At 33.5% G+C, this 13095-nt stretch overlaps 1 protein-coding gene across 1 annotated transcript in view; it reads right to left on the bottom strand.

The window, feature by feature from the left end:
* Positions 1–2873: 2873 nt before the first annotated feature.
* The window catches only part of tsc22d3 (TSC22 domain family, member 3), a 79213-nt gene continuing 68991 nt past the window's right edge, over positions 2874–13095 (bottom strand). The window contains exon 2 of the mRNA XM_073921261.1: positions 2874–4545. Within this exon, the coding sequence (XP_073777362.1) occupies positions 4404–4545 (142 nt within the window). The 3' untranslated portion in view covers positions 2874–4403. The remainder of the gene's footprint in view (positions 4546–13095) is intronic.

The following is a 13095-nucleotide window of genomic DNA, read 5'->3' on the forward strand; positions in this document are numbered from 1 at the left end:
TCATGAGGAAGAGATGAACATCCGGGTTGTGTTTTGAAAACACTCACTTTTAACAATGACCACCCTTGAGGTAACATCCAATGTTGTTTACTGCTTTTTGTTTCCTGTGGAACTCAGCACTGGCGACCCATACAGATCTAAACTATGATTATTATTTGTGACAGCCTCCAAACATCATTTAGAAAAGTACACAATTTCACAATTATGCAACTGAAATCTTTAATGCACTGTAAATAAGTGAAGTAAGCTTCTAGCATTTTTCCATCGTCTTCGAAGCAGCTCTACTCTTGTTATGGAATGTGACTCGAGGAGCTGTGTGTTTCAGAAACTAATCTCTCAAACCTGTATGCCTTCCAAGAAAAATGAGCCTCGAGGAGCTCTGGTGATGATTTTCCCTCTGTGGGCATCTGAGATTTGCAAAATTAGATTATGGTTCCCCAAAACAGAACAGCAGACTGCTGTTAGCATTTAAGATTATGAAATGCTGACTCTTAAGGCTTGATATTCTTTTGTGGCTAATGGCCTCATAATACCTCCAGCACAACTTATCATTTGGAGGTCATTTGGGGCAATACTATTATTATAAAGCAAACAATATCTTGCAAATTAAAATCAAGCCCTGATTTGTTTTTTTTAATAATCCCAAAATCAGATGCCGATGGATGAATGGATGGATGCATGGGTGCATGGTTGGGTGGATGGATAGACAAGACAGATAAATCAATGAATACTGCTGATCAAATGGACAAACACAGATAATATTAACATGAAGACTTGAAAATCTTTTAAATAATCTTATAGTCAGATGACGATGGATGGATGGATGGATGATGGATGGATGGATGGATGAATGGATAGACAAGAGAGATACATTAATGAAAACTGCATGTTAAATGGACAAACACATATAATATTATTATATAAACCAAACAATAGTTTATATACAAATTAGGATCAAGACTTGAAAATCTTTTAAATAATTCCATATGGTGCTGGACATATGGATGGATGGATGGATGGATGGATGGATGGAAGGATGGATGGATGGATGGATGGAAGGAAGGATAGAGAAATGGAAGGTGGTGGATGGATGGATAGATTGATGCATGGATGGACAAGACAGATAGACCAATGAATACTGCAGATAAAATGGACAAACACAGATAATATTAATATAAACCAAACAACAGCTTAAATGCAAATTAGACTTCAAGACTTGAAAATATTTGAAATAATTCCATAGTCAGTGCTGGATGGATGTATGGATGGATTGATGGATGGATATATATATACAGATGGATCGATGGATGCATGGACAAGACAGATAAATCAATAAATACTGCAGATTAAGGACCAGTCCCAATACTACCGCTTAGCCTGTCCCCTTATCACTACCCCTCAATTTGCCCCAATTCTCTTTAGCTTGAAGGGAAAGGGCTAGATAACCCTCGAAAGAGAGATTTTTCAGGACCACGCTCGAAACCAAGGTGTAACAATTTTTTACAACAAACAAGCACGTTTTAATACATTCATAACCATGTTCATGTTTTACCAAGATGCTTAAAAAAAAACGCTAAAATAAAAACCGTTATATTTCGTGATCCCTAATAATAACTCCTGTATAGAAGTCCCACAACATTCTGTAACTTGATACTCGAATACCCTGTCAGAAAAATCTAGTGGCTGGAATGACCTTTTTACAGAGTCTGGTATAAGGCTTATGTTGTTTTCTTGTGTTTACATTGATGAATATGGCCAGTGTGTAAATGCACAGTACAGTTATGAGCTTATTGCCACATTATATTGTTATGATAACATTATATCATTGCCTCCAATGATGTCCTGAAGATAATAACCCAACTGGAATAACCAGAGTTGCCGTGATTGTCGATCTCTTATGAAGCAAAAGCTCACGTCAAGACATATGATGACGTGTACAGGTGTTGTAGTGGTGTACCATTTCTTAGGGGTAAATTTTGAAGCCCTTTCCCTTTACACTCTGTTTCAAGGGCATGGGAAAGGGGTAGGGGTACAAAAATGGATAGATGGATGGATGGAAGAAATAGATGAATGGATGGATAATATTAACATAAGATCAATACTAGCTTATATGCAAATTAGAATCAAGACTTGAAAATCTTTAAAATAATCCCATCCTCAGATGGTGATGGACGGACGGACGGACGGACGGACTAACTGACTGACTGACTGACTGACTGACTGACTGACTGACTGACTGATTGATTGATTGATTGATTGATTGATTGACAGACCGGTGGACAGGTAGACAGACAGTGAGTGCAGTGTATTTATAAAGACATGCTGAGATCACTCTCAAGGGATCCAAGTGTTGATTGGCTGAGAGTCGCACTCTGCTCTGGCATTCACTCACGCAGCTGCATGTGAGTCAAAAGAAAGCACCTCACAGTACTCTACATGCAAATCAAATAGGGGTTTCAAAGTCCACGCCTGGTGTGTTGACATTCTGAAAGCAAAATAAGCACTTCTTTGTTTCTTTAACAACATACTTCACATATGTTTGTTTTGCCACTAAGTTAGAAGGTTACTGTTATGGGTGAGGTGTCCTGAAAACAAATGTAATACATTCCATTCTCAAGTGACAATCATTTCATGATTGTTCTATAATGTCTTGCATCTAATATTTGTTCAGACAGCACATATCTATTATAAAATTGAATATACACATTTCTTTAAAAAGTTGGCCCTTCTTTGATTGTCGTTATGTTTAGAATAAGAATACTTCACAAATTACAACAATTCTACTCATTTGAAAGTAGTTTATAATAAAATAACTCTAGGATTCATTTGTGCTGGTGAAATGGAACACCAAGTGAGACATTTAGCTCTCCAAAGACCTTAACATGTACTCACATTTATTTTGCTGCGTACAACATTATTAAAAAAACAATGCACAAACAATTCAACTTTTCCGATACAGTCTCATGCACAAAACAATGCTATTTAAAAAACAACAGTATATTTTACTTACTTTTTAAAAATAAGGTCATTGGAGTTTGACAAAAGCTGTTGAACACCTATTACATTACAAGCACCAACAGGTAAAGTCGAATCAAGTCAAATCAAGCAAACCGTGCCCTTTATCAAAACAGTTTAACAAAAAGCATAATTACAGTAAATAGTGCATAAGTATGCAACTTGGGATACATATCTTTAATGCTATTAACAAATTATATATACAGTTTTGCAATGTGGGTTTTGTCTGTGGATCACCCTTGTGTGTTTATCTATTTGATTCAAAGTTTGTGCTACTAATTCCAAAACACAATTGCAGAGCTAGTAATGGAGGTGTTAGGTGATAAGTGGACTACCACAGTTATTTTAAATGGATCTAGAGAAATGTAAGATTAAATGTGTGCAAATAATGTGAGTCTATGTGCCTAAAAACTGCATTCAGAATCAGTGGCTAATTATAGCAAAACAGTAAGTTTGACTGCTTCAAGTGCAGCTACTACTCTGCTATTCCAAATGACAAATAAATAATTCCTCTGCCAAAATTAGCTATTTACTACATTGATGTCTGTTTTATTGATAAAGTAGCATGCATTATAGTTGTACACAAAAAGATTCGTAAATTAACAGTTTTCTGATTTTTTTTATTAATTTTCATTTTCTTTTATTCACATTTGTGATATTTTATTGAAATCTTTAATAGCTTGAATGTATATATTGATATCTGGATTTATACTAAAAATAAATATCTAAAAAACTAACAATAAAGTAAATTTTCTGTTATTTTACAGACTTAATTCCATTTTATTTCTTATACAAAATATTGTTTCAAACTGCTAAAATGTCAATAAAAGTCACTTTGTTAAACTGCAGCACTGAGTTTTCCCAAGACCAGAGTTTAAGTTCTGTAATGCAATTCATAACTATAAATAAATGGAGGAAAATGTCAATCAAGAAATTTGGAACCTGTTAGTTAACGGATATTTTTTTACAGTGTATAATTTAATTGTTTATTTATTTAAAATCTGATGCTAATAGGAATTGAGAAACTTACAAAGTTTTGAACCTGTAATCTAATGTAAGCACAATCCTAATGACTAACAACAAGCCTAATATTTGGTTATATGTATCATTTTTACAATATATAAGTATAGGGTTAACAATCTGGATCATATAACTCACCCTTTAATTAAAAGGAGTCATAGATAACACATTAAACATAGTACACATTATGTTATCCAATCTAGCTAAACAAATCCCAGAAGGCTATCTTCAGGTGTTCTTGAGTTTATCATACAAGGTTTCAGTTATGTAATAAGTGCACTTCACTTCCTCCCTCTTTGACACATGTCAGTGCAGAAAAACAAGCTGTGTTTGTCCCGTGGTCAGACCCTGAATTTGAGGCTTTCCTCTCAAATCCTCAGCTCATGCTGGTGGTCTTTGTTCTGCCCCACTTGGTCAGAATAAGATGTTCCAGGCACATTCTTTATGCGGCTGGTGCCACAGGAGTACCAGCTCACACACAGACAGCGATTCACAGTGTTTTCCAAAGCCCTGGGGAAAGATGGACACAGTTCTTCTCAGATCTCATGCGTCTAGGAAAAATTCCAGCACTGTTAAATAAGAGCATCTTACCTTCAGGCTCCTACAAAGAAGCTCTTTTTGAAAAGAGCATCATAAAAGGCACTCAGATAAAGTTGCAGGATCTTTTTTTGTGTTATATTTGGCAACAAATATATTGCACAACTTATCTTCACCAACCAATCAAAATGAACTGTTTAACAGGCCTATTGAGTAATTGACAATGAATTAAATAAGAATCTGGCTGCTGGAAATTTACCTTTGTCATAAGAGAAATAAAAAGAATTTTAGCAAATATATAGCAAATAAATAAAATTTTTGTGAATAGCAAATATATTCAAATGCAAAAACCTTATACAAATTTTTCACAATGAAATGTTTCACAAATAGATGAGTACACTGAAAAAAAAAAGATTTCTGCAAAATTGGTGCAAACAATTTATACAACTTGAATTTAAACAAACAAATTCAAGACTTCACCCTTAGCTGATGATTGGTAATTTGGCATGCTGTAGGGTGAAAGGGGAGTTTGAGCTAAGGTAGATCTTGAGAACGCCCCTGCTTATAAATGACAAATTATGAATTACTATGGAAATATATTGCTAACTAGAGCTCGTCTGTAGTAGAGCGGTTGTTGGGCCATAAAAGTTAGGCCCGACGTTTTTAAAAGCCTGAACCTGTTTACAGTCAGACATTATTCAAATGTTCACATGCACACAGCTCTTTTGCCTTTTTACAAGAATGAGCACGTTTATATGTGTTTTAACATAATTTAGTCATAACAAACATATAGGCCACTTAGAAGTTGAAATAAAATAAGTCCTCTGTAACTGTAGCATCTCAGCACTCTAAATAGGCATATGTACATACACTTAGCCTTTAAGTTGGCCAACACACCAATAAAAATAAGTCTTTCTTAACCAATTATTTAAAGTAAATTCTAAAATATGATGGGTATTTGGCAATAATGAAATTAAAATGAAGGATCTGTGGGATTTGTTTCGCAACTTCTCTTAACAATCTCTTGTCTTCACAATCTCTTCTCTTCACAAAAAGAAAAATGCCAACATTAGCCTCTATACTCTGTCTACATTATGCATTTATGATTTAATAACAATTGAGCTATAATTTCAACTTTTACTCACCAAGATAAGGTGTTTTTGTGGAGGGACATTATTGAACCCACTGTACCTAGATTTAGAACACCCTTTCAATACTGCTGCTGCTGACAGGGATGCTTAGTAAAACTGATCTGGCTAGTTTTGCAAGTTTTGGGTACGATTCATCTTCCACCAGCCAAGAACATCCATGCTGGCCTGGTAAGGTCTTGAAGCAGCGACGTTCTTGTTGTGAGGCATTGGTGCTAACCACTGGGCCACCTTGCTGCCCTGTCTAAAAAGGATTGAGGAGTAGGAGTTTAAGGAGCGATTCTTCAAAATGAAGATACTGAGGTATGATCTAATGCTGGACCAGCCATGTTCTATCATAAGCATGTGCTCCTCTTGAAATTAGTTTATAATTAAACAAAATTTAAATTTCTTAATGTTCAACTTAATTTGTTTAAATTCAGCCCCAAATGTTCTTTACAACCACCTAATATTTTTTTTTTTAGTAAATCCAAGGAATCATCTTTGAATAATTTTTTTTTTGTGTGTTTAAGTAGGGACTTATGGATGGAAGAATATAATATAATATATTATTGCAAACTTTTGACCTCTACACTGTAAGAAAATAGGATCAAAAAGACTTGACAAGGGTTTTATGCTATTTTAAAGCACCACTTCACTTTTTTGCAAATATTGACTCATTTTACAAGTCAACTGTTGAGTTTTATTATTTTGAATCCATTCAGATAATCTCAGAGACTGACGGTAGCTGTTTTACCTCACCTTAGCTGAGCATAGCATAGCATAGCACAAATCATTAAATAGCATTCGATCATTATCATTTCGTTAAAATTCTGTTCAATTCATTTTCTGTTTAAAGCTTGACACTTCTGTGGTTGCAATGTGTACTAAAACTGACAAAAAATTTGTGATTAAAAACAAAATGGCTTATTACGGCATAGTACGTAATATAACAATAGAAAAGTCAAGCTTTGATAGGAAAATTATCAAAATTCTTTTTGAATTATTTTAGCAAAATGCCAATGGGCTAATCTATTTCAAGTATTTATGCTAAGTTAAAAGTGCACGACAAACCTGGAGATCAACTGAATTGTTTAAAAACAATAAAACTGAACTGTTTAACTTTACAGTAGTTGACATGCAAAAGAGAGCATATTTTTGCAAAATAAATAAATAAAAATAAAACATAAAAAATTGTTGAGTGTTCCTTTAACTTAGTTCATTAGAATCCAACCTCATTTTTAAGGTATATAAATTGTAACTTAATGTTTTAAGTTTAATCTATGTTATTGTAATGACTTGATAATTTATAATTTGGTTCAACTTAAAAAGTTAAGAAGTACCTTTTTTTTAAACAGTGTATTGTATATTCCTGCAAGCCACCCATGTAGCGTCATTGACCAACTTCTGCTGGCATATTGACCTCTTGCACCAGCCCTGGTATTAGTAAAGAGTTTAGGGTGGAGCTACTAACCCAGATGTGTTCGTGAGGCAACATCCTTTTATGGCCGTGTGAAAGTAACCAACACTGCTTTCCAAATCCTCTTTCTATAGGTGGAGTGTGGTAAACTTATCACATTCCCACACCCTTAGAAATCTTGTGTAAAAACAAGAGCACTGTGGCTTACCTCAAATAAACAGCATTGGGCCTTGTGGATTCAAAACACTGATATCATAAAAGACAGATGTGGATGCTGTTTGTTGTATATTGTGCTTGAGGACAAATTAACTTAATTAGCTCCAAAGAGTCACTGTTTACTCCTGCTGCAAAACAGCGAGAGCATTCAGAAGATTGTTTTTAAAGTATGGGCAGTCAATTTTAGATCACGAGAGTTGTGAACACAATTATTTGGCTCGAAGTAGCTGTAATAAAACACTCAAATTAATATAACAGAATTTAAAAAAAGATTCAATTTATGGGGAATTATGTACTTTCTGGCCTCAAGTGTAACTAAAGGTCACGACTCACAAGTCTGTACGTACACAAACACTAGTCAAGCAAAAACATGCTGTCGCATCACAAAGAACTAAAGTTGTGGTTTGTACAATGGAGATTTTGCACATATCTGTGGTTATGACTTACACACAAACCTAGTTGAATTATGGGTCATGTAATTTTACTCATGCATTTCACCTCATGAAAAGATTAAATTACAGTTAAAAGTTGAAATCATGTCTGCGCTTTGAAAAAACATCCCATAATGGTTAAGAATTAGGTCAGTAGGCATACTGTAATCTACACTAGGAAAACATTGTAGACTACATTTAGTCAAGTAGTTCAAAGTGGACAATATCAACATGCTTTATACACCTTTAAATGTGCATACACTTGATATCAAAATCTACAAAAACTCATCTTAATGCCACACATTAAAAAAAATGACAACATTTTAAATGTTTAATCATATGTAAACTTTTTTTAAGTTATATCTATTAAACTTGATGTTTTAAGTGAGTTTAATTGATGTGATTGTAATGACTTAGGTTGATTTGATTTACCTTGAAAATTGAAGGCTGAATTTTTGAGATGTAAACAAGGCTTTATGATCAATTCATTTATTCAGGAATTTTTCTTTCAGCCTAGTCCATTTATTCATCAGGGGTCGCCACAGCGGAATGAACTAACAATTTATTCAGCATATGTTTTACACAGCGGATGCCCTTCTAGCCGCAACCCAGTACTGGGAAACACCCATACACTCTCACATTCACACACATACACTATAGCCAATTTAGTTTACTCAATTCATTTATAGCGCATGTATTTGGATTGTGGGGGAAACCGGAGCACCCGGAGAAAACCCACTCCAACGTGGGGAGAATATGCAGACACACAGAAATGCCAACGGGTCCAGCCAGGACTATTGACCTTCTTGCTGTGAGGTGTCTGTTCTAACCACTGAGCCACCACGCTGCCCCTTTATTATCAATAAACTGTCAATAAGAAGATCTTATGGGACCATCCAAATCAAGTGTAATTGTAACTTCAAAATGTGTTTTTGTGTAAACACTAAAAGTTTTGTATAATGCTCTAATAATGGATTTTTGTAATGCATTATAATAAATAAATAATCCCTTATTACAACTTTATATTGTTTTATTAGAAAATAGTTAAAACGTGTATTCTTATAATGAGTATGTAAATGTTTATAAGTGGCTTTTTTTGTGTGTGTTTTGTAAATTTACACTCATAAAAGGACTTTGGCTGTTGGTTTAAACTACATATTTAAAATCAGCTGGAACAACACAATTCGTGAGGGTTTTGTTCAACTAAATTGTATTATATTCAATCCACTTAGGTTTGCAAAACTATTCAATTAGCTTAATTTCCTTATGTTGTCTCAACACAAATCGATTGTGTGAGCAGTATTTTTTACAATGTACTCTTGCTTATCTTCAGTATAAGAGCAAAAATAGCAAGCAGCACATGAATGAAATAACAATTAAATGCACATATTCTTGTTTGATATTTTGCTTGATATTTTTTGTTAAAATGGGAATGACATTAAAATGTTTCTTTATTTTTTTTTTGTAAATTTTAGAATTTATTGAATGGGATAGCCCCTTGGAATAAGCCATCTAATTTCCGTGGGGTTTTCCGATGAGACATATGTAAATACAACACATTAAAGCAAACAAACAACTAAAAAAGTCAAGCAAACAAGAAGCTTCACCTTAACCACCACCAACAGTCTATAGCTTATTAGGCAAACAGAAATATATACACAAGAAAATAATCCATTAATAATCATTCAAATTGGAACCAAAACTAATAACATTTACAAAATGGTTCTAAAAAAGGAAGATAAATTAGTCCTAAGAAACTAAATGACTTAATTAATCTAAAAGAAGAAGGTAGAGTATTCCAGTCAAATGGACCTTCATATTGAAAGTACCTGCGGCCAATTTCTTTGGTAATCCTGGAACCAAAAATAATAATTCTGTTGCATATGTCGAAGATGAAATGTAGTAAATGGAATGAGAAACTGCTTTAAATAAGAAGGACTATATAATAATTTAAAAAGAAACCGATACCAATGGTATTGTCTGTTAATTACACTACATTAAATTCATAGGTATTCTATTTAGTAAAATAAAATCATTCATCAGTGCTAGACAGCCAGTAATATACAAGCTAAGAAACAATTAGCCAATGTGAGAATTTTCCATATTAAAGTTTTACCATTTTATCATAAAATAAATGTGTATATTTTTAAAAGCAAAAATTTTGCTTTTGTCAATGTAAGCATCGAAAGACTGCTTAAAGCGTTGTAAAAATGTTGCGATTTTAAGAAAACATTGTCAAGATATTACATTTTGAAAACCATAAGGCATAAACCATAATGCATAACAAATATTTTTTACCACAACTTTTAATAGTCTTTAGCTCTTATATATGTTATATAGATTTGAATTCAGACTTCAGTTGCTATGAATTAAAATATGCGCAATTTTAATCACTTGATTTTTTAAGTTGAACACCAGTCTGAGCATTTCATGAAAGTACTAAACACTTCAAGCTCATTATGATTCTGTCTATTTATACCTTTAACTTTCTTCTAAAGAATCGGGGAGAAAAAATCCTGAAGTAAACATCTGTCTCATTTGATTCTGTCTCTACAGGAAGCACCTGGGAGCGAGAGGGAGTCTGTTTGTATAAAGTGAGAATGAGGTAACAACGTTTGCACGCCGGATCACACTCAATAATTTTCCACAACAGGGTATTAGATCTGAGGCTTAGGAAATAATGTCACGCCGCTGAAATATGGCACAAACAGCCTACCGTGAGCCTATATTTACACGAGAGGACAAACAAGTCCAATTCCCAGTTGCACTCGCATGCAAACCTGGCCGCATTTCACCAGGCCTTGACTTAGAAAAGCCTCCCAGCACACCAAACTGAAACAGATGTTTGAGAGTTGTGTAACAGCAGAGGTCTTGCAGCTGTTTGGGGAAGCAGAATAAATGCCAGATCATCAGTAAAGTCAGTCTGAACATTGTGCCATTGACCAGCGATGGTTACTTATAGCTGCAAAGATTCCAGAATCTTAATACCTATTAATTGCATAATTTTATTTGTGTTATGAACAAACAATATATAAAAACAGTAAAAACAGTAAGTAAATAAAGTTTTTCCGAAATATATATATAAAATATATATATAGTTGAAGTCAGAATTATTAGCCCCCCTTTATTTATTTTATTTTATTTTTTTAGCAAATGATGTTTAACAGAGCAAGGAAATTTTCACAGTATGTCAGATAATATTTTTTATTTCGGCTATAGAATAAAAGCAGTTTTTTATTTTTTAATCACTATTTTAAGGACAAAATTATTAGCCCCTTTAAGCTAGATTTTTTCAATAGTCAGAACTAACCATCATTACACAATAACTCTCCTATAATTACCTTAACCTGCCTAGTTAACCTAATTAACCTAGGTAAGCTTTTAAATGTCACTTTAAGCTGCACAGAAGTCTCTTAAAAATATCTTGTAAAATATTATTTACTGTCATCACGACAAAGATAAAATAAATTAGTTATTAGAAATGAGTTATTAAACCTATTATGTTTAGAATTGTGTGGAAAAAAATCTTCTCTCTGTTAAACAGAAATTGGGGACAAAAATAAACTGGTGCTAATAATTCAGTGCTGACTTCATCTGTATATATATATATATATATATAAACCATTAACTTGATTAACACTCGATTTTACCATTATTTATATAGAATCACAATAAAAAAATTAGAGAAAAATTCAATATTATGTTGCTAAAGTTTGTTCATTGACAGTCATGTTGTCTATTACAGTACATCATGACAGAGAAAAACATTATGAAATAATATATATTGGCCGCCAAAGGTTTTGGATTTAATAGGGTATATGCACACAGACGTTTTATTTCAGTCAACCAGTCTCATGGCTTCCGGTGAATTGATATCCTATACAAAATCGCTGCATTTAAAATCTGTTTTCTTTATCAACGATCTTCAATGCCTGGCTAAGATATGATATAATTTTGGGTATTAGGCAAAACACGAAGCACTGCATCAGCTTATTATTCCATGCCACGTCTTTAAAATATGGAAATTAATTTTACCACAGTGTTTAAATTAAGTTTCTGCTGATAATAATGGCACATTGAGTTTAAACAGTGTTTCAGATCTTTTTTTTTTTTACTTTAACAACCAAATGGATGCTTAAGTCTTTAACTGATTATGTTTGAATTCCATTACAGCATCGATGCTGTAAAACGAACCTTTTAAAATTGAAAATAGTCAAATAAACCTTTCACCAGAAGTTCATCATTGGTTGAAAAACACTAGATGTGCATATAGCCTATTGTTTGCATGGGAAAACAAGAACTAAATAAAAAAATAAAAACTATAATGTGTATAAAAACTCTATAAAAACTCAAATGTGAACCTTTTAAAGAAATGCAAATAGTTTTTCGATAAATGTGCCTGTTAAATACATAAAAAAAGTTTGGAAACTGCTGTATGAAAAAAAGGCAGCGTGCCTTTACACCTTATAAATGTACAGTGCGGTTCAGCAGATTTTAGTTTGATGGAGTGTATCATCTTGATTATAATAGCAGCAATAAAGCGTTAATGAAACTCCAGGATCAGAGTACATTTGTATTCTGATATTTCCAGAAGTCATTTCCTTTTAAACCTCCACCCATCTGCAATAGCACCCAGTGGACGTAACCAATAACCTTTCCAGTCTACATGATTACCGTTTGCCTTATAGGAACTTTAGTAGAAATACAGTAATCTGGATCTTATGTAAAAGTCTGTCTCGAGGGATCTCGGGCTTGAGTTTCACTAAATGTGGCTCTCCTAAAGAGAGAAAGACGAGAGTTTCACACGCCAGCTCTTATTTCACTCTACGTTAGGCCCTGAAGCCTTCTGGATTATTACAACACAGTAGCCATTGTAATCTCGGCTCTAGGTTTGTGTATGTATGTACCTGTGCTATATTAAGCTGTTTTTTATTGAATATATTAATATTAATATTGCTATATTAAGTTGTTTTTTATTGAAAGTTGTATAAGTTGAATGGAAAGTTCAGATGTTGTCTATGTATTATAATCATGAGCGGAGTACAGTGCTCACTGAGGTCATTGACATTTACCTTTGTATGCTTGTCATTAGCAGAAAGAATTCGATTTGATTATTCACATAAAAAGATTTCATTGCATGTAGTAAAATGTGAGCAGCATGTGATGCTATTGCATGTTTGAATTGTAAAAGTCAATCATAAACTTGCATTCTTAGGGGCTGACATTTGTCTAAATAATTGCGCTGTAAAGCTATATCTTCCATGTGTGGACAATTTTACATTTGCCTCCAGTTTTACAGACAATGTTTAAGCCTACACTGTAAAAAATG

The sequence above is a fragment of the Danio rerio genome, chromosome 14, assembly GCF_049306965.1.
Source record: "Danio rerio strain Tuebingen ecotype United States chromosome 14, GRCz12tu, whole genome shotgun sequence".
Taxonomy (NCBI): Eukaryota; Metazoa; Chordata; class Actinopteri; order Cypriniformes; family Danionidae; genus Danio; species Danio rerio.